Source organism: Agelaius tricolor, unplaced genomic scaffold (assembly GCF_023055355.1).
Source record: "Agelaius tricolor isolate 1412-34295 unplaced genomic scaffold, bAgeTri1.0.p SCAF_83, whole genome shotgun sequence".
Lineage (NCBI taxonomy): Eukaryota > Metazoa > Chordata > Aves > Passeriformes > Icteridae > Agelaius > Agelaius tricolor.
In genome coordinates, this window is record NW_027269343.1 from 707,019 (window position 1) to 726,682 (window position 19,664).

Sequence of the window (19,664 nt, forward strand, 5' to 3'; positions counted from 1 at the left end):
GTCATGGGAAGGCTGAGAGAGATCAACCCCAGCCAGTTCTTGGTGTCCTGAACCTGAGCCTGGAGCTTTGGTGACCACTTTAATGTCACTTTCCAGCCCCTGCCCACACCTGAGGCTTCACAACCTGCTTTCATTCCTTACCTGCTTTTCAACTTTTGGTGGCTTTTTCTCTGGGGCAGGTTCCTTGGCTTCTTTTCCCTTCTTATCCTTTTCATTTTTCTCTGCCTCTGCCTGTGCCTTTTTGGCAGCCAGCTCCTCAAGGATCTGAAAGAGGCAGGGAGGAAAGGGATTTGGAAAACACAATATCCAACAGGCTGCACTCTCTGAATTCCAGACCATCCCAGAGAAGCCTTTTTGTGCTGACCAACTGCAGCACAGGTGCTGAATATCCCGATTTATCATTGGGGAAAGGCTGATTTCTCTGTCCCAAATCATGGGGGCTTTTATAGAGTAAGACCAGTTCCTGAAGCTGTCCAGAGCAGAATATTCTAATGACACACAACTCCAAGTTCCCTCTGGACTCAGACCCAGATGATGAATTCATAATGAATTATCTCAGACCCAGATGATGAATTTGTCCTGGTGTTTGTAAGGCAGATTGATTTTTACAGGAATGGATTTTGAGAGGCTGCCCTGAGGTGTGTCTGATTTCAATATATGGCTAAAGACTGAAATTGTTCTAGTGGCTGAGGGAGATTGGATGGAGATATTGTGACAAACCCTGACAGATACACAGGGACAGCTCAGCATCTTTATCCCTGCAAGCAAGTAGCAGCTGATAACTGGCTACAGCTCCATCAATTCCCATATCTTTAGTTCCTGGCCAATTATACTTTATTATCTGAAAAAGGCAGGGGAAAATTTGCTGCTTCCACCATTCTCTTGTTTGTAGGCAGCTTTCTTGTCCCTGAGAGGAATTCTAAGATCATTCACTAATGAGTCTAAATCAGAAAACCCATTGAAGTTTATTAATGGACCACTAATACTGGCAGTACTGTGAAAGAGTAGAAAATAAAACATTTCTTCCTGTAAGATGTGTTTCCTGTAACAGTGAAAATATTTGTTTTCTCAAGTACACCTTTTAATGTACTGAGCACTGGATGCTGGAAGGGGACAATGACAAGGGCTGTGCTTTGCAGCCATTAGTAGCAGTTCCATTAGTGGCTCTCCTCAAACCTTTCAGTACCTTACATTTAATTAAATATGGTAATTCAAGCCCTGAGCACTGCTCAGTCACATCTTGTGCTGATAAGCAGCGAAGCATTTCATTCCCTGGGATAGATTAACAGATTGACTGGAGTTCAGAATAGCTTTTTAGTGTCCCAGCAGGCCTGTTGGATCCAAAACCAACACAGCTACTCAGAGTGTATCCTTTACTGCAGTGCTCCTACACAGCCAGAGCCCAGCCCTGGCACCTCTGCTCTGCTCTGCCTGCAGAGGGGAAGCAGAACCATCCCCAGCATCTCTGCCCAGCAGGATACCTGCACACACACATGGGATTGACAAAAGGTCCCTGTTTGCAGCAGGGCCATTCTGCAGGCAGAATCTCAGTGCATCCACACTCTGAGTGCACTGATCTGCTTTCATGTTCCTGCACAGAGCAGTGATGCTGGAAGGGGTGAGCCAGAGTTTGTGTTCTCATGAACCTGCTGGGATGGCGCTGAGCAGCTCAAGTGTCCTTGTGCCTCTGCCTGGCCTTGCTGCAGCTGCTCCAGCTCTGCTCCAAGCAGCTCCAGGATTGCAGAGCTGGGGTAAGCTGTGTGTCCAACCTTGAGTGGCTTCTGCTCTTTTATCCAGAACCACTTCCCCTCCAGCTCCAAGGTGTCACTGCCACATTTTCTGAAAAATCCCTCAGCCAGGATTTCTTCTCCTGGGAAGCTCAGAAGCCTCAGAGAAAATGAAAACAACAATTATCTGATTGCTGCTCCTGTGTTTGCTGCTTTGGAATGTGGTCTGGAGATTGTTTATCCAACAGGTGCATGTTTGATTGGTTCCATGTGAATTGTTTTTACTTAATGACCAATCATGGTCCAGCTGTGTCAGACTCTCTGAGTCAGTCACAAGTTTTTATTCTTCATTCTTGTTAAACCTTCTGTCTGTATCCATTCTTTAGTATACTTTAGTATAGCATTCTTTTATATAATAGAATAGAATAGAATAGAATAGAATAGAATAGAATAGAATAAAAAATCAGCCTTCTGAGAACATGGAGTCAGATTCTCAATTCCTCCTTCATCTTGGGAACCCAGAAAATATCACAGCAAGAAGATGCCTGAACCATCTGACAAAACAGGAGGGAAGAAAGGGAATGGCAAGGAAATGTTAGTATGAGATGAGTAGGCAATTCACCCACATTTTAGTGTAGGGTTTTTTGGTTTTTTTTTGCTCTGGAGAAAACTTCATTGTGGAAAGAGAAGTAGATGTTTTCTTAAGTTGTTTTGGACTCCCCTTTTCTTTGCTAGGTTGTCTGGTTTTGAAATGATACAGAAAGTAGTTAGCAAACTCTTAATACTGAGGAAGAGACTGTGTTTCAGCAGGAGCAGATGAATTTTAGCATCTTTGTATTTTTTCCCAGTCTTTCCTAGAACTCCTGTTGTACCAGTGATGATTCTTCTCCAGTAACATTTTCTTCAGTGGCTGAAAAGACATTTTCCTTTAAAACTGATGCTCCATGAAAGTTGAATTGACTTTTGTATTCCTATATCAGTTTCTAATGTCTTGCAGTGCAAATCTCCTTTTTTTTGGAGGCAAGGGAAGAACTAGGCACTAAACCAGAGTGTAGCCTGTGAATGAAAGTGTCTAATGCTGGTTTGTATGAGCCAAGAATAAGAAAACTTCCAGCTGCCAGCAGGACTCACTTGTTCTGCTGTCCTCAGACTCAGGAAGTTTTGGTGTTGGCTCGGGTAAAAGTTCTTCTTCAGGAATAAAACCTTCCCTTATTCCTTGAAAGAAAACCTTACTTGAACTTCTTGCCTTTTAGAGTTGTGGGCCCAAAAGAAAAGCAGGGCTAGGGTGAGTTTGGGAATGCTGGGTCTCCAGCTATGCAGGTGAGAGCAGCCTCAGAGCTTGGCTCTAACACTTCACAGGGACACAGCCCAGTGTTCCTGGAGGGAAAATTCCTCTCTTGGAATATTAATTCTACAGAAAGAAGTTTTGTTGGAATCTAGGAAATGTTTCTTCTTTATGGAGGATTTTTGGTGTGGTTTTTTGGGGTAGGTAGATTGCTGTCTGTAGGTGAGCATTTTAAGTGTTGTGTAATTTAACAGAGGCCAAGTAGAGTTTCCCTCCTGCATGGTTAACTAGAAATATTCAGAATATTTTAAGGCTTTTAGTCCTTCTCTGACACCTTTCTTTTTGTTTTTCAATGTTATTCAATATTGGAAATGAGGAGCTGGGAGAGGGGGAAGTGCCTGTGAAATGGCAACTCTCTTGGCTTATTTTCATGGTGATGAGACTTAATGAGCTACAGGGAAAGATCATAATTTTGTTGGCAGCAGGATAAGGGCAAAGCTAAAAATTGTCACAACTGATGATTATCTGTGGAGCAAAACATAAAAAACCATTAGGGACAGAAATCTGGAACAGATGCAGGGAGATTACACCAATGTCCTGGAATGTTAAATTTCTCTTGAAGAGCAAGTAAAGCAGAGAAAAAGCTTCTTTTTGAGGGACAGCACTTCTTTTTTTGACTGAAGCACCAAGTGCTGTGCATTGGGATGTCTTTGGAAAGGTATTTGTAAAATGTCATGGAAGCAGTTTGTGCAGAATGCCAGCTACATCACAAAGTCAAGTAAGGTCAGGGTTGTCAAAGGATCAAGAAATATAGAATGCATAATAATGCAGCAATGGTTCGTGAAGTGATTAATTTGTATTTTATTTTCCCCAAAGTGTCTTTACTGAAGCCTTATAAAATGCTCCCTTTTTAAATACGGCTCAGTCTTGATTTTTCATGGAGTTTGACTTGGGAGTAACCAACCCCTGCTCATCCAGGAGCTCATAGAGACAAGAGGTGAACTCCTGTCCCCCCTGGAGTCAAGGACAGAACTCCCATCAGCTTCCATGGGGCCAGGATTTCCTTCCCTATGTTGCCCAGTAGACCAGTGTGTGGAACAAACCCAGTGGCCTCAGGGATTTTTTTAATATGCAGGCTGACTCAGTGGAACAAAAAATGTTTTACTTGTCTGACATTCAGGTAAAATCATGATTGCACTGAACTTTCTCTGGCCAGCTGCATTGGGGAGATCTCTTGAGGCTGTGACACACATTCTGCTGGCTAAAAAGGGAGAAAAAACCAGGCCCCAAAATTGGTGAAAATCAGATAATTACTAGTGAAAATTTGTTAGGAAAATAGAGGAAGGTTTTTTTTTTTCCCAGAGTGCAGGGAAAACAAGCAGTTAAAACAACCTCTCCAGACTTTTGGCTTCCATTTTTCCATGCAAAGAAAAAGCAGATGCTCAGCAAAGGCAACAAAGCAGCTGAAGGTGGGAATTGAAAGCAAGGAGCATGACAGGGAAGTTAAACCCATTTCTCCACAATCTACCTCCATATCCAGTGTTGCTCAGAATAATTCCTTGCTATGTTTTCTTCCCCAGCTGTGTTAATCCTTGATGCTGGCAGCTCTATTTGGCACCACATCCCCCAAACCCTTCCCCAGCAGTCAGCCCCACTTGTTGGGTGGCTCCCAACAAAACCTTCTGGACTCTGGCAGGAGTTTCTGCTTTAGAGGCTGAAAACTTCACTGAGGGTCTCCTTCCCTCTGCCTGCCTGAACAGCAGTGTCACTGTCACATTTTCTGAAAAATCCCTTCGCCAGGATTTCCTCTCCTGGGAAGCTGAGAAGCCTCAGAGAGGAATGAAAACAACAATTATCTGATTGCTGCTCCTGTGTTTGCTGCTTTGGAATGTGTTTGGACATTGTTGACCAACAGGTGAATGTTTGATTGGCTCCATGTGAATTGTTATTAATTAATGACCAATCCCAGCCAGCTGTGTCAGACTCTGAGGACTCAGTCATGAGTTTTTATTATTTCATTCTTGTAAAGCCTTCTGATGTATCCTTTCTCTTTCTTTAGTAGAGTTTTAGTATAGCATTCTATAATATGAATAGAATAGAATAATAAATCAGCCTTCTGAGAACATGGAGTCAGATTCTCATCTCTCACCTCATCCTAGGGACCTCACAAACTCCACACAGCAGAGCAGAGCCCAGCAGGGTTTAGCCCCTGAACTTGGCTAAAAGCAGGAGCATGCCCCAAACTCAGTTTTAGTGGGGCACAGGGAGCTCTTTGCAGCAGTTTTCCTGTGTTTTTAGCAAAGCTAGCTGATGGTTAGTGCTGTGCTCTGTGCTGTCCTTACATCCCCCCAAACCACACAGAGATCCCAGTGAGGACTGGATCCAAAATTCTCCACCCTGGAAGCATTTAAGGCCAGCCTGGATGGGGCTCTGAGCAACCTGGGCTAGTGGGAGGTGTCAGGGTGGCTGCAATGAGAGGATTTTTACATCCCTTCCAACCCAAACCATTCTGTGATTCTATAAAAATCCTCTTTTACCATGCCTGCGTTAGAGCACCAGTTGCAGAAAAATCATGCAACAATCTCAGGGGTGGGGCTTTCAGGACCACAGAATTTGGGTTTTGACCTCTTAAGTTTTGCTAGCCCAGCACAGTGGTTGACTCAGGGGCCAAATCCTGCTTCCTGTTCTCCCCTACCAGAGCCATGACCCCCTTGGCTCCTCGGGATGGGTGGGAAAGGCTCCAAGGGCTCAGCACTGCCTTCAGCTGGGCTTAATCACTTTCCCTGTGTGACACCCAGTGATCAGAGGAAGAGATTATCAGCCACTTCCATTAGCCAGAGAAATCAGGAGAGGGATTTACCAGGAAAAACAACCTACAACACACAAGATAAACTGAGATACTTCCTTAGCTGGGATGTTCAATTTGCTTAATGAGCCTTGGCAGTAAATCAAGGCTTAGCCCTGCCTGCACTGGAAACTCTCCTCTGCTGCTGTTCTCTACTTTCCCATCACCTGAGCACCTTCAGTGGTGATTAAGTGGCTGCACAGCCCAAAAGGGAACAGATTTTAGCACCTGATGAAAACATCCTGGGAAAAAACTTCATTCTTATATTTGCAACAAAAAGCTTTTAACCATAAGGGTCTTGGAGAACTGGAGCCACTGTTAGGGAAAATTGCTACTTAAATAAACAGACATGTTTTGTAGCAAATCCATCTCCAACACCATGAGGTTTTTTTCACTAAAAGAGGGACAGTACCTCCTCTGGATGTTTTTCAATAATAATAGCCTTGGAACCACCTGTCTTCTCAGGGGGATAGTCAGGAAACCTGCCTGTGACATGCCTGTGGGAGAAAAAAAAGTGGAAGAGGAATTAGAATTCATCATTTTCCCCCTGGTTGATAAAGATGTTAGATAGCAGGAAAGCTTCTTATGGCAGTGGTTTCTGTCCTGTAAGTTCATTAAGACAGTTACCAATCCATGTCTCTTATCCCATGGCCCAACAAAAACTGCAAATTCTCAGGGAAATTTCTAAAACTGCAGATTCCTGCCTAGCTGAGAGATGGAGATTAAAGTGTTTGTACCTGGAAGTGTCCAGGGCCAGGTTGGACAGGGCTGGGAGCACCCTGGGACAGTGGAAGGTGTCCCTACCCATGACAGGGGGGGAAAAGGGATGAGCTTTAAGGTCTCTTCCAACCCAGATCGTTCTGGGAATGGCTATTATGTTATTTTACATTATTTCATGTTCATAGCCCAGCTCTCTGCTTTCAACATCCAGTTTGTTTTTGTTTTTTATTTTTTTTTCAAAGAGTTATTTTGCTTAAATCAGGATTTAATCTCTAAATGTGAGGATTACCACTCCTAAATTTCCAGTGGACTTGGTGGCAATGGAAGCTGGGAAGGGGCAGTTGGTAACTGTGGGAAGGTTTCATGGGTAACACAGGGAGCTTCCAGACCTTTCAGAAAGGGATTAAAAGATATAGAAAATAATTTCAGCCCCAAGGCCATTTATACTGATAAAACCCTTTAACTTCTTTCCCTTTTGTTGCTTGGTGGAATATATTTGTAATATTTTCTGTTTATTTGGTAATATCAGGAAGATTTTTCTGTTCCAAAGAAAATTCTGACAGTGCAGAAAAACCCTTGTGATACTTTCAAACAGCATGGTTATATTTCCTCTAAATGAAATTAAATTTCCCTGGAGAAGAAAAGAGCTCAGAAAGGTCAACACCATTCCTAAAAATGTTTTCATTTTTTTTTAAAAACAAGTGGTACTTTAAGGGACTTTGCTAGGCTGGTGTTAAGCTGCAGGCTCAGTTTTAAGCTGAGATCATTGGAACAGAGCATCTGTTCTGTTTCTGAAGCACCACGTGTAGGGTTGGGATCTCTTGCTGCTATTAATGCAACACCAATTAGGGCAGAATCAACAAACATTCATCTGTGCTTGGGAGCTCTGGCTTGCTCCACAGTTACAAGTTCTACATGCAAACAGATGCAAATCCTTCGTCACTGCATTCCCAGAAACCAGCCTGCATCAACAAAGGGCTGTGCTTGTCAGTGTGTTTTTTAAAAATCCATTAAGAATGGGATTTTGGCCTCAAAACCCTGCCTGATCTATTATTTAATGTTAGCTCATGTTCCATTTTTTACAGACAGACAGAAAATAGCTCAGTTTTATGTTAAGTGAAGCCTTAAATGCTGCTACAAGTCTGGTAACAGTAAAAAACTTCCCAAAATTTGTACTTGAGGTTGTTGCTACCTCAGTGCCAGCTGGGAGGAAGGAAAGGCAAATGCACTGTGGGTGAAGAATCAGCTGGGAGCCCACTGAACATGATACCAGGGCCAGCTGCCAATATTTATTCATGTTACATTTGGTATTTGTACTCCCTTTTTCACTTTTTAAATCATTTACAGCTCTTGGAGATGCTGGGGGGTTGGAATGAAATTCTTTTTAAGGTTCCTCCAACCCAAACCATCCTGTGATATTTACCTTTGGGGATGTATGCTGAGTACATCTGAGTGCTGTAGAAATTTTACCATATTCTGAAATTGGGAAGGGTTTTCTGGTTTATAATCTGTATTTTCTGTGTGATTCTCCTCCTCTGAGAGGGTGCAATTGCTTGGGGTGATGTGGCTCCTCTCACGTTTTTTTGGTAGCAACTTCAGTAGGTGCTTATGTTAAAAAACGAGGAGAGGAGAAGACAATGTCCATCTTTCCATGGAAAGAGGGTCAGGCATTTCCTGAGCAGTCAGGGATAGCTGGGATTTTCCATGGGAAGAGGGTCAGGCATTTACTGAGCAGTCAGGGATAGCTGGGATTTTCTAGCTGAGGGCACTGCAGGATGTGATTTTCCATGGTCATCAGTGACCTGAGAGCAGAGAGTACCAAACAGTTTGATGTTCTAATTCATCCAGGGCATCTGCTTTCTTCTTGAGTGTATCCATTGCTGTCTGATGGTCTGGAAGCAGCACTCTTAAATCTTATTTCCCTACCCACCCTCTTGTGGGTTTTCCTCTTTCTCTTCTAGGTTGAAATGACCACAGCTTCAATCTTGTAATGCCTGGGAATTCACATGTGTGACCCCCAATAGGCAAATTCCTCCCTTTATGAAACCCTCCAAGTTCAGAGGTTAAACCAGGGATTCATTTGGCCTGTAAATTTGCCCAGAAAAATGCAGCCATTCATCTTCCTGGTCAAAAGTCCACTTTAAACATAATGAATCTCAATTTTCATTCCCCCTTCACTTTCTGGCAGCGTTCTACTCAGAGCCATCGCAATGGGTTGTCTCGGGCATTTATTTTAGGATGTTCATTTGGATTCAACTGGACCTAAATTCCTTGGTTTGCAGTTGGAAACACCAGAATAAAATGAGCAGCCAGGGAAGCTGTGGCTGCCCCCCATCTCTGGAAGTGTCCCAGGCCAGGTTGGATGTGGCTTGGAGCAACCTGGGACAGTGGAAGGTGTGGGATGGGACTAAATGGTGTTCAAAGTCCCTTCTTACCCAAACCACTCTATAATTTTAAATTCTTATATCTTTGTGCCATCAGATAAGGTACACTCCATCTAGGGCTGAAGAGGGTCCCACCAGGCATGTCCCATGAACAGCTCCTGAATTAGGAGGAGGTCCCAAACACTCTGGAGGGATTCTGAGCTTGCTTCACAATATTATTTGTTCAAATAATTTTTAACCGCCTTCCCCTTTTGAAACTTCCTAGAAACATTGAAGTATTGGTGATTAGAGGTAATAATAGTGTAAGAAAATGATCCCAGATGATGCAAGAAGTTGCTCCCAACTGGAGCCCCAGCAGACTGCTTTGTTTTGTGGGAAGTGTGCAGGGGAGCTTTGTGATGAGAATCCTCCCTGGTTCCACTGCTGATGGGGAGAGGAGGATGTAAAAAGCTTAAGCTCTTGATAACAGGAGCATTAGAGTGTGTAATATATTTGAAAGACATGGTACATGTCAGAGACACCTAGATCCGAGTCAGAACTCTGTGAATCTGTTACTTATTACTGTCTCAGCATTTGCAAGGGGGAAAAATATCCAACTGTACTTTTCCAGCGTCTCATAAAAATGTGTAAATGCCAGAACTGGAAGAAGCAACTCTTATTTTCAGTGTGATTGCTTCAGTGGGAATGCTGACAACATGCTAAGCACTGCAAGCAAAAGCAGAAGCAAATTGTCCTGGATTTCTTGGGGAGGACACAGTTCCAGTAAAAACCAATTGCGTGAAGGAACAAATGAAGTTTATAAAATCCCATGGTGGGACTGGACTCGGTGGCTGAACAGAGTAAAGAAGGAGAGATGGAAGGACAGGGCTAGGAAGAAACCTCCTCCTTGTGAGACAAACCCCAGCAGCAGCCTGAGGAGGCCCTCAGGAGCCCAAAGCCTGCAGGCAGGGAGCTGAGGATGGCTCCTGGGGGTGACCTGCTCCTCGTTTTCTGTTCCCAGGGACCGAGCAGCAGCCTCTGCTTGCACTGCTGCAAATAAAAATGAGGAGTGCTGGAGCTCACAGCAGGCAAAAAGATCCTTCTTTGGGTCAGAGCCACTGCTTTAACACAACTGCTCAAGGTTGCTGTGCTGAGGAGGATGCTGTTGAAGAAGGGACCTTTAGAAATTGTGCTATGTGAGAAATCCATCACTTTTCTGGAAAGCACTGAAATCCTGTCAACGGAAGCAGAGCAGGGGTTGGAAAGCAGCTTTACAGAAAAGCCATCTAATTGGGATGAATGGGGGCCCTAAATCTGAATCAAAGCAGCTCAAGTGGAAGAGTAAAGGGATGAACAAGGATGGAGGGGTGAAAAGATACGATCTTGCACTCCCAGCTGAAAAGGAAAAGGATGTGATGAGGTTTTTGTGCTGTTTCTCAAATTACATTATGTTCTCTGGTTCACTGTTACTGCTCCAAACCTATTCCTCTTACAATAACTCAGACCTGTCAAGTGTAATTGAAAAAGAATGATCTTTTATGGTCTGCAGTGCAAATCCTTTTGTCTGTGATCTGTAGCAAAGAGTTCTGGCTCTTCTGGGCTCAATATTTGTACAGCACAAACCCCACATAAATGTTCAAGTTTTAACTAGGTTCAAATGGTTCTGCAATGTCTCCAAATCACCACCAGACTGGGACAAGTCGGGGTGATTGGCAGGCTCTGCTCAGCCCTCGATGCTGTGGCACCTCCGTTCTCACCTGTTCAATAAATTCTTTGTCTGGGAGATGACCCTGCACTGTGCTTGTCTCATCTGCTGCTTCCTCCCGTCCTCGTTTAGGAGCTTCAAACTTTTTCTAAAGTGTTTTCTCTCTATTCCACATTGCTCAGGGATGGTTATAGTTAGGACTAAATATGGCTTTTGATTTATGAGAGCACACCAGTGATTTAAACATTTTGTCTGGTAATAGACTCAACAAGTTCCTACCTACTCTGTTCTCTGGCGTGGTTTTACATGTGTTATTCTTTCTTTTTGGCTAGGGCTTCTCCAGCTAATTGCATAAAAGGCCTTGTCAGGAAAAATAAATTGTTCTTTGGAGGAACAAGAGTGTTTAACTCTTCTCAGGGGAAGAAAAGATGTGGGCTGTGTGCAGAAGAGGAGGCATGAATGATGGTGAAGGCTCTGAGTGGAGGGACACAGGGGTGTTCTGTGCAGAAAAGGGACACAAAGAGGGGAAAAGATGTGGGCTGTGTGCAGAAGAGGAGGCATGAATGATGGTGAAGGCTCTGAGTGGAGGGACACAGGGGTGTTCTGTGCAGAAAAGGGACACAAAGAGGGGGGAGCTCTTTAAGGAAATAAAACCCTCCTCAGTTGTGTAGTTCTTGCCTGTTTCTGTAATCCCACCTGATATGGATTCTCTCAGACTGCTTAAATAGCAGTGCTGGTTTATTTTAGGTGTCTTTGCTGTGGTGCTTTTTTTTTTCCCTTTTGTATTTGTGATCTCTTTAGCTCTTTGAAAATCACTTCCAGAAAAAATAACCTGGGCAAATACAGAATTACTTCTAAAGTGAGATTGATTTCCACGGGCTTCTTATCATCTTTAATGAGTTTGGACACAGGCAACATTACAACTGATGTTTTATCTCAGGTCCTGATCCTCCCAGTGTTTGCTTGTACGTGTGCTTGTTATGCATGGAAGCATTTCAGTGCAGGGTAATTGGAGGATCAGAAACTTTATTGTTCTGCATAAATATTCAGCTTTGAAAATTGAAGATCAAGTATAGTGAGGCCAACAATGTGCAAGGGAAAGCATTCCCATGGAGGAATGAGGAGGCAAGGTTTGTGGGGAAAGGTGATATCCTTTATTATAGTAACTATCATAATTAGAATGGTCTTTTGGGTCCCCAGTGCCTGCCTTAGATCTGAAATGGGAGAAGGGAACTTCAAAGCCAAGTAATAGTTGGGAACAGTTGTTGGAGGGGACAGAGCTAAATGAGGAATGTGGTAATTCTCCCTGATAGTTTTATTACATGTGGTGTTACTGGCCAGGAAAGGTAGACCTTTGGCTGACCCAGTGCAGTTGTTCATAAGCTGCTTGAGTTCTTGCAGCAAAAGAGTCTGTTCTGCTTTGTCATGAAGTTATTACCTTTCCAAGGATCCTTCTGGTCTTTTTGGGATAGCAATAAGTAATTAATGCAATGGAAAAATGGGAATCTCTGTTCCCCTTCAGGTGGGCTGGGGCATGAGCTGTCTCTGCCAGGACTCCTGGTTTATCCTGATTCCTGCTGTAAAACCACGAGGGAAAAGGATTTTTCAATTTTTATTTTTTTTCTCTTCAAAATTCTGACAAATCATTGCTGGTTGAAAATGGGATTAGGTTTTTCTCCTTGAGATAATTGGAGACATGGATGATAGCACTGCAAATGGCTCTAGGTTTTTGAATGGGAATAAAAGGCAGCTTGGGCATGAATAATGCCAAGGAAAACCAAAGCCACTTATTCTTCCAATATTAGCTTAAGTTAAAAGAAAACCTGCTACAATCAGAAGAAAAACTTTGCAATATTGACACTGATGAAACGTTCTGGTGCTCTGATTTTGCATGACCCTCCACACACTCAAAAATTGTTGCCCAAAGTTTTCTCAGAGCTCCCATTTGAATTAACTGAGGATTGGGAGAAATCACATCCTGGCTGATAGAACTGAACTGCTTGGCAAGAGCTGGTACCAACCAAGCTGTGCTGAAGGCTCAGACTAACCTAGAGAACACTCAATGTACCCATCAAGCATGGAAATGGGAAGATTAAAGGAGCTGGAAAGCAAATCCCTGGAAGGTTATTTAGGGTTTTTGGCTTGACTCCTTCAGTGCAGAACAGCTTTGGGCAGAGCTGCAAGGTGTGGAATAACATTGAAAGCATCTCCTGATGAATCTGAGGACACCTGGATGTCCCATGCCTGCCCCTGGAGGGAAAACTGAGATCCAGCACTACCCCATGCTTGGTTTTCTAGCTCTGATATTCCTCGAGTGTATTTCCTTTGCAGAAGGAAACTCTTTTGGAGTTGTTGATCACCCTGTGTTTACCAGAGCTGCCTTCCTCTGAGGATGAAGGGCTGCTCCCCCTCTTTGCCAGTCTGGCTGTCCCCAGGCTTCTTTCCAGTGTCAGCTTCCTGGTGGCTGTCTCCAGCCTTTGGAGGAGAGCAGGGTGAGCAGGGTGAGCAGTCCTTGCCGAACAGGAGAGCAGGGTGAGCAGCCCTGGCTGAGCAGGGTGAGAGCCCTTGCTGAACAGGAGAACAGCCCTGGCTGAGCAGGAGAGCAGCCCTGGCTGAGCAGGAGAACAGGGTGAGCAGCCCTGGCTGAACAGGAGAGCAGCCCTTGCTGAACAGGAGAACAGGATGAGCAGTCCTGGGTGAGCAGGGTGAGCAGCCCTGGCTGAGCAGAAGAGCAGCCCTGGCTGAGCAGAACAGGATGAGCAGCCCTGGCTGAACAGGAGAGCAGCCCTGGCTGAACAGGAGAGCAGCCCTTGCTGAACAGGAGAGCAGGATGAGCAGTCCTGGCTGAACAGGAGAGCTGCCCTGGCTGAACAGGAGAGCAGCCCTGGCTGAACAGGAGAGCTGCCCTGGCTGAACAGGAGAGCAGCCCTGGCTGAACAGGAGAACAGGGTGAGCAGCCCTTGCTGAACAGGAGAACAGGGTGAGCAGCCCTTGCTGAACAGGAGAGCAGGGTGAGCAGCCCTGGCTGAGCAGGGCGAGCAGCCCTTGCTGAACAGGAGAACAGCCCTTGCTGAGCAGGAGAGCAGCCCTGGCTGAGCAGGAGAACAGGGTGAGCAGCCCTTGCTGAACAGGAGAGCAGGGTGAGCAGCCCTGGCTGAGCAGGGCGAGCAGCCCTTGCTGAACAGGAGAACAGCCCTTGCTGAGCAGGAGAGCAGCCCTGGCTGAGCAGGAGAACAGGGTGAGCAGCCCTTGCTGAACAGGAGAGCAGGGTGAGCAGCCCTTGCTGAACAGGGTAAGCAGCCCTGGCTGAGCAGGAGAGCAGCCCTGGCTGAGCAGGAGAGCAGCACGAGAGCTGCCCCCAGGGGCTGCTCCAGGGCTGGGGCCTCGCTGATGGAATAGCTCCCATTAAACTCTCATCTGGTTTGATCTTCTCATGTCTCTCCACTCTCTTCAGAGCAAGGTCAGAAATACAGAAGCTGGCTCAAAGAAACACCAGGTCAAATTCCCTCTGCATTTACTGAATTCCTTACCTTTGGTCAGCTTATCCTGCCAGCATAGAACACCCAATCCTGGCTCAAATTTGGCAGAATTTCCAGTGCTCAGCATTCAACTTAAGGGACTGAAACAATTATGGGCAGTTTTAAGCAAGATTACTTTAGCCCAGACTAGGAGCTTTTCAAGAATAGTTTTCCTGCAGAGTCAGCCAGAGGGAATCAAGAGTACTTTATTAACACAATATGAATCCTGTAAAGAGGAAAATAAAGCATGCCATTTTTTTCTAGCAAGGCCAGCCAAAAGAAATAACTTGCCCTCCAACATCACAAGTTTCTTTGGGATTTGGAATGAAATAGAGTATAAGAGAGCATTTTGTTTTATGGGATTTGTTTATGAGAAATTTGAGCAAATGTTTTTGCTTCTCAGAAGTCAAGGTGGACCAAAATGCATCTCTACAGGAGGGGAAGAAGGCTCTAACCTGGCTGCTCCACACTGCTTTGCCATGGCCCATCACTTAAAACTGAGGATAATGCAGTGCTCCTGGGGTGTGCCAGCCTCCCTGTGTGTGCTGTGCAAAAGGACACCCTTTGGATCTGCCTGGAAAATTGGGAATGGGAGCCTGGGAGGAGCACAGAAGCTCTGTGCTTTGATCCACCCTTATTTTCAATACTACATATCTAATATTCCAACAAGGAGGACATGTAGGAGTGCTATGGTGATTAGACAACCCTGCTTGTGGGGAAATGGTGTGATTTTCATTGATGGAATTTTTGCAGTGTGATGAAAATGGATGGATCTGAGGTGGCATCAAAGGTGGCATCAGACACATTTCAGTATTCCTATCTCTGCCTTATGGCTGTGGTATCAGTGCAGAAATCCAGCCCAGGCTGGCAGAACTCATTTTTTGCCTCTCAGGATTAAAATGCTGTCCAGGCACTGTGTCATGGCTGTCCCACTCACACATCACTGTGCCCCTGACGTGCTGCCTGACCATGATTTAACCTCAGGAGTTTCCAAAGGACAGAGTGTGACCAGGCTCATCAGGCACTGCATCACTGCTTGGGAGAGTGGCTGGAGATTTCATTTAAAACTGGAATCACTATTTGCACCCAAGAATGAACTGCCTTGAGAAGCACTTGTGATGCAGCAGGAAGAGGTCAGTGGGAAAGGAGAAGCTGAAAATGGGTTTTAGGGATGTAACCAGACACTGCTTTCTCTTTCACTGCTCAGAATCCCAGAATGGGTCAGGTTGGAAGGGACCACAGTGAGGGTCTGGTCCAGCCTCCCTGCTCCAGCAGGGTCATCCCAGAGCACAGGGCACAGATTGTGTCTGGATGGCTCTGGAATATCCCCAGTTAGGGAGGCTCCACAGCCTCTCTAGACACTCTGTTCACTGCTTGGTCACTGCCCAAGGAAGAATTTCTGCCTCCTGCTCAGGTGGAACTCCTGGGCATCAGCATCTGCCTGTTCCTCATGTCCTCCCATTGAGGAGCAGAGCCTGGTCCATGCTCTGGGATATCCAGATATATAAATATCCACCCTTTGGATATTTATACATGTTACAGAGGTCCCATCTCTGCTGTGGCTGCTCTTGAGCTCCTCCTTTCCTCCTCAGAGATGCTCCAATCCCTTCATCACCTCTGCAGCCTCTGCTGGACCCCTCCAGGAGCTTCTTGTCCTGAGGAGCTCAGAAGCGGACACAGCAGCCCAGAGGTGCCTCCCAGGGCTGAGCAGGGGGCAGGATCCCCCCCTGACCAGCTGGGAATGCACCCCAGGATCCCATTGACCTTCTTGTCCCCTAGGGAACACTCATGGCTCAGGGACAGCTCCTTGTCCACTTCAAGAGATCTGGTTCTCTGTGGTTTATGTGAAAGCATAAATGAGCTATTTAATGATAATTCTGAGGCAATTTCATGCAGATGAAAGCTGTCTCAGTGCTTGATTTTTCCATGTTCATCCCAAGTGGCTTCTGCAGCCTTATTGGAATAAATCCCCATCAGGTGTACAGGGAGTGTAAAACCAGGGAAAAAAGGAGAATGTTGCAGAGCCCATCTATAAAATTAGAGATGTTTACACTCCTGGCCAATGCTGATAACCAAAGAGCTCACTAGAAAGAAAAATAATTTAGAACCTCTACTCTGGCATTTTAAAAGTGTGGGAAAAAAACAGGAGAAACATTCCAGATGAGCTCAGCTCTAAGCCAGGCATGGTATTAAGAGCAGCCATTTATCAGGAGTTTTAGCTCAAAACCCCAGTCATCTCTGCAGTCCAAGAAACACACTGCAATGCCTGGAGGTGCCAGGTTCCTTAACTATCACCTTTTTAGTTTTGGGAGAGAAAAATTAGGATGTTCTAATCCTGTACCTCTTTGGTGTGGCTCTGGTGCGTGATCCATAGTTTCTCAAAATTGGTTGGAATTGTGCAGACTGATAGAATTAAATACCTTTTGCCTCTCAAAATGACTGATTCCTTCTGCACATTACTCAGTGGGGTACACTCAGATTTAATCAAAAATAAGCACAAAGTGCAGCTTTTTTATTATTGTTAATTTAAATGATGGCTTAATAATGTGCTTTTAAATAATTTCTTTGGTAGACGGGGTCGGTGCTGCTGAGAGTTGCTGGCAACGTGGCAAAGAGGCTGGAAAACCAGAGATAAAAGGGATATTCTCTGGCAATTTGGAGCTGGAGCCTGTTCTGGGAAGCAGCAGAGAGCCCAAACACAGGTCATTTCCCCAAAGTGGTGGAACAGGCAAGGTGGGGTGGGACATGCAGTTGGGAGGTGAGCCCTGCAGGGCAGCTTTGCTCAATCTTTTGTGTTGTTTTCCAGGCCTGGAGACGTGACTGTGTTGCTTGCCAGGCCTCTGCAGAGCATCAGTTGTCTGGGATGGCCTCATTGCAGGATAGCAGAGCTCCCTGGGGCAAGGGATGGGGAGATTTGGGCAGAAGGGAATGCAGGCACACACGTGGGAGAGGCAGCAATCAGCTGCTCCCACCCTCGCTGCCAGGCTGGCATCACACAGGGACAAGGGACAGGGACAAAGCCACGTGTCAGATGGGGTTTTTCAGGAGGGGATGGAGGTGGGAGGATGTCATGGGATGGAGTTACCCCCTGTGCAGCAGCCCTGAGAGCTGAGCCTATGATGGAAGTACACCTTAGCATATGGCACAGCTCTGGCTCTGGAGTTTTGGAACAATTGTGCTTTGCCTTGGAATGCTTGGAGGAGTCCTGCAGCTACACTGGCTTTAACTCACAGCCATGCTTTCAAGCAGCAGCTTCAGGACTGGCTGCTGGATCAGAGATGCTTTCCAGAAAAAAATAAAAAATCTGGGAAGAGCTGTTTTAGAGCTGGTTTCCCTGTGTGATGAGGAACACAAAGCAGGAGAGTAAACTTCCTTTCCAAGCCACCAAAGGATTACTGAGGCAGTAAGGGGCTCTGGGAAGAGACAGGGGAGTATTTGAACAGATTTCAGGGCCAGGAAGTTTCCTGCTATTCCATAAATGTCTCAGGAAATATTGAACCAGCTTTTTTTATGCTTCTACACCCTTTGCTCAAGTTGTGGAATCAAGGGATAGTTTGGGTTGGAGGGACCTTAGAGTTCATCTCATTCCATACCCTGGCCAGGGACACCTTCCACTGTCCCAGGTTGTTCCAAGCCCTGTCCAGCCTGGCCTTGAACTCTTCCAGGGATGGGGAAATTCAAACACATTTGTATTTGGCACAAGATCTTACTGATTTAGTTATTATTACTCTTGATACAGTTATTTTGTACAAGTAGAGCCTAAGAAGAGCCACCGAAACTCCCTTATATGCCATTAAATGTCTTTTATTCAGCCTAGGATGATCCTAAGCCTGCCTGACACAGCGCACAAACCATAATAGCTGGGTGTTTTTAGAGTAAATGACTATAAATAATTAGAATTTCTGTTGTCTCTGCACAGGGCTGCAATGCAGCATGACTTAAAAGCCCTGGACTCTGACCTGGATAATAAAAACAACCTGCTTGATGGAGTCTGACTAATCTCTCCCATGCTGAAATTCCCAGTAAAACTGAAACACATTGGCTCTGGAAGGAATGGATGTGACTCACGTTTCAGGCAAGTTCTTGCTCTGCCCACAGAAATACTGCCATCAAACCTTTTCAGCCTTGAATCTGAGTACAGGATTTGGACAGAGTGGCTTTAATTTAAATTTTTCCCTGGGAAGAGCTTCCCTAGGTGCTCACCAACCCACACTGCCCAGCTAACAAAGGAGCAGCCTGGTAGTCTTGAGGGAAATTATCAAATAATTTTTAAAAAAGCTTTGTCTCAAGTGTGCTTGCCATATTTCCCAGCCCTGGGACTGCAGCCAGTGTTCTGCTGTCACCTAGAGCCTGTTCCAGCTATTCCACCATGGAGATGTTGAGGTTTAGGGGATAACCTGCTCCTGTTGCCTGTGTCCTCCTTCCCCCTCAGCTCCTGCTTGTTGGATTTGCAGTGTAAGCCTGGATTTTTCTCTGCTGGGTGTGGAATTCACTTGGAATTCAGCACTTGAGGAACTTGTCAGCAGCCTGTTAAATAATCCTGTTGGCACACTGGAGTCACAGTGCCCTGAATCAGCCTCGTGTTCCAGCAGACATTCCCCTGCTGTGGTCCCCAGGGTGCAAAAGTGGGAAAAAGCCCCTGCCAGTGAAAACAGGGAAACAACTGGATTTCAGAATGAAACATATCCTTCTTCTCTTGGGGGAAAGAATAACAGGCTGTCATCCACAGCCACATTCCCAGCCATGACTTGATTCCTTCATCTTCTCCAAGTCAAATCTGTTCTCTTGGCAATCAAGTCTTTTTTAATATATTCACCTGCCACAGACATTTGGGAACTGCTCTTTTGTCTTTGCCTTGGAAACACTTCCTATTTTCTGTCAGTCTTTGGTCCTAACTGTGCCTATTTATCAAAATGGTAACTCATAGGGTTTTTTTCCCCCAGTTTTATGCCTCTTTCATCCCTTCTCTTCTGATTCTGCCTCTCCAGCTCCTCGTGGCTGCTTCTGCTCTCCCTTTGCTCTGCTTGTGTCAGTCCATGCCACGGTTCTTTTTTACCCCACTTGCCTCCTTTTTTCTTTGCATTCTACAGAGCCAAGGCTGAAAATGCCTTTTCCAGCTCCTCTGCTTGCTTCTCCAAAGAGATCCATCTGTGGAGCAAGGGCTGTAGCTTGGGAGCCACTGCTCTGTGCTTCATGCTCATTTTTATTCTCCCTAGTTCTGAGCTTTTCCCTTAGTCTTTCTCTTCCCAGAATACCCATTAAACACCTCTTCTCTGCCAGCCACTGGCTCTTCAGTGCTTCTGCCAGGCACCAGTGGGACTCCTGGCTCTTTTTTCTTCGCCTGTTTCTTGTTTCTGTATCCCAGCAGATCTTTGCTTGTTGGAAATGGGGAAGTGGGGAAAATTGCTTCTTCCTCCTGCTCTGTATTAACTTGCTGGAGAAGACACCTCTCCCTGTCACAGTAGAGTGAAATAATAGCTGGGCTGGGGCTCTTCCCCTTC

At 45.4% G+C, this 19,664-nt stretch overlaps 1 protein-coding gene across 3 annotated transcripts in view; it reads right to left on the bottom strand.

Moving 5' to 3' along the window:
* Positions 1-19,664, bottom strand: part of IQCA1 (IQ motif containing with AAA domain 1) — a 107,509-nt gene that overhangs the window by 47,756 nt on the left and 40,089 nt on the right. For all 3 annotated transcript variants that reach the window (XM_071418313.1, XM_071418312.1, XM_071418314.1), the window contains exons 7-8: positions 6,270-6,354; positions 142-264 (exon numbers count right to left, since the gene is read on the bottom strand). In XM_071418313.1, coding sequence (XP_071274414.1) covers positions 142-264; positions 6,270-6,354 — 208 coding nt within the window. The remainder of the gene's footprint in view (positions 1-141; positions 265-6,269; positions 6,355-19,664) is intronic.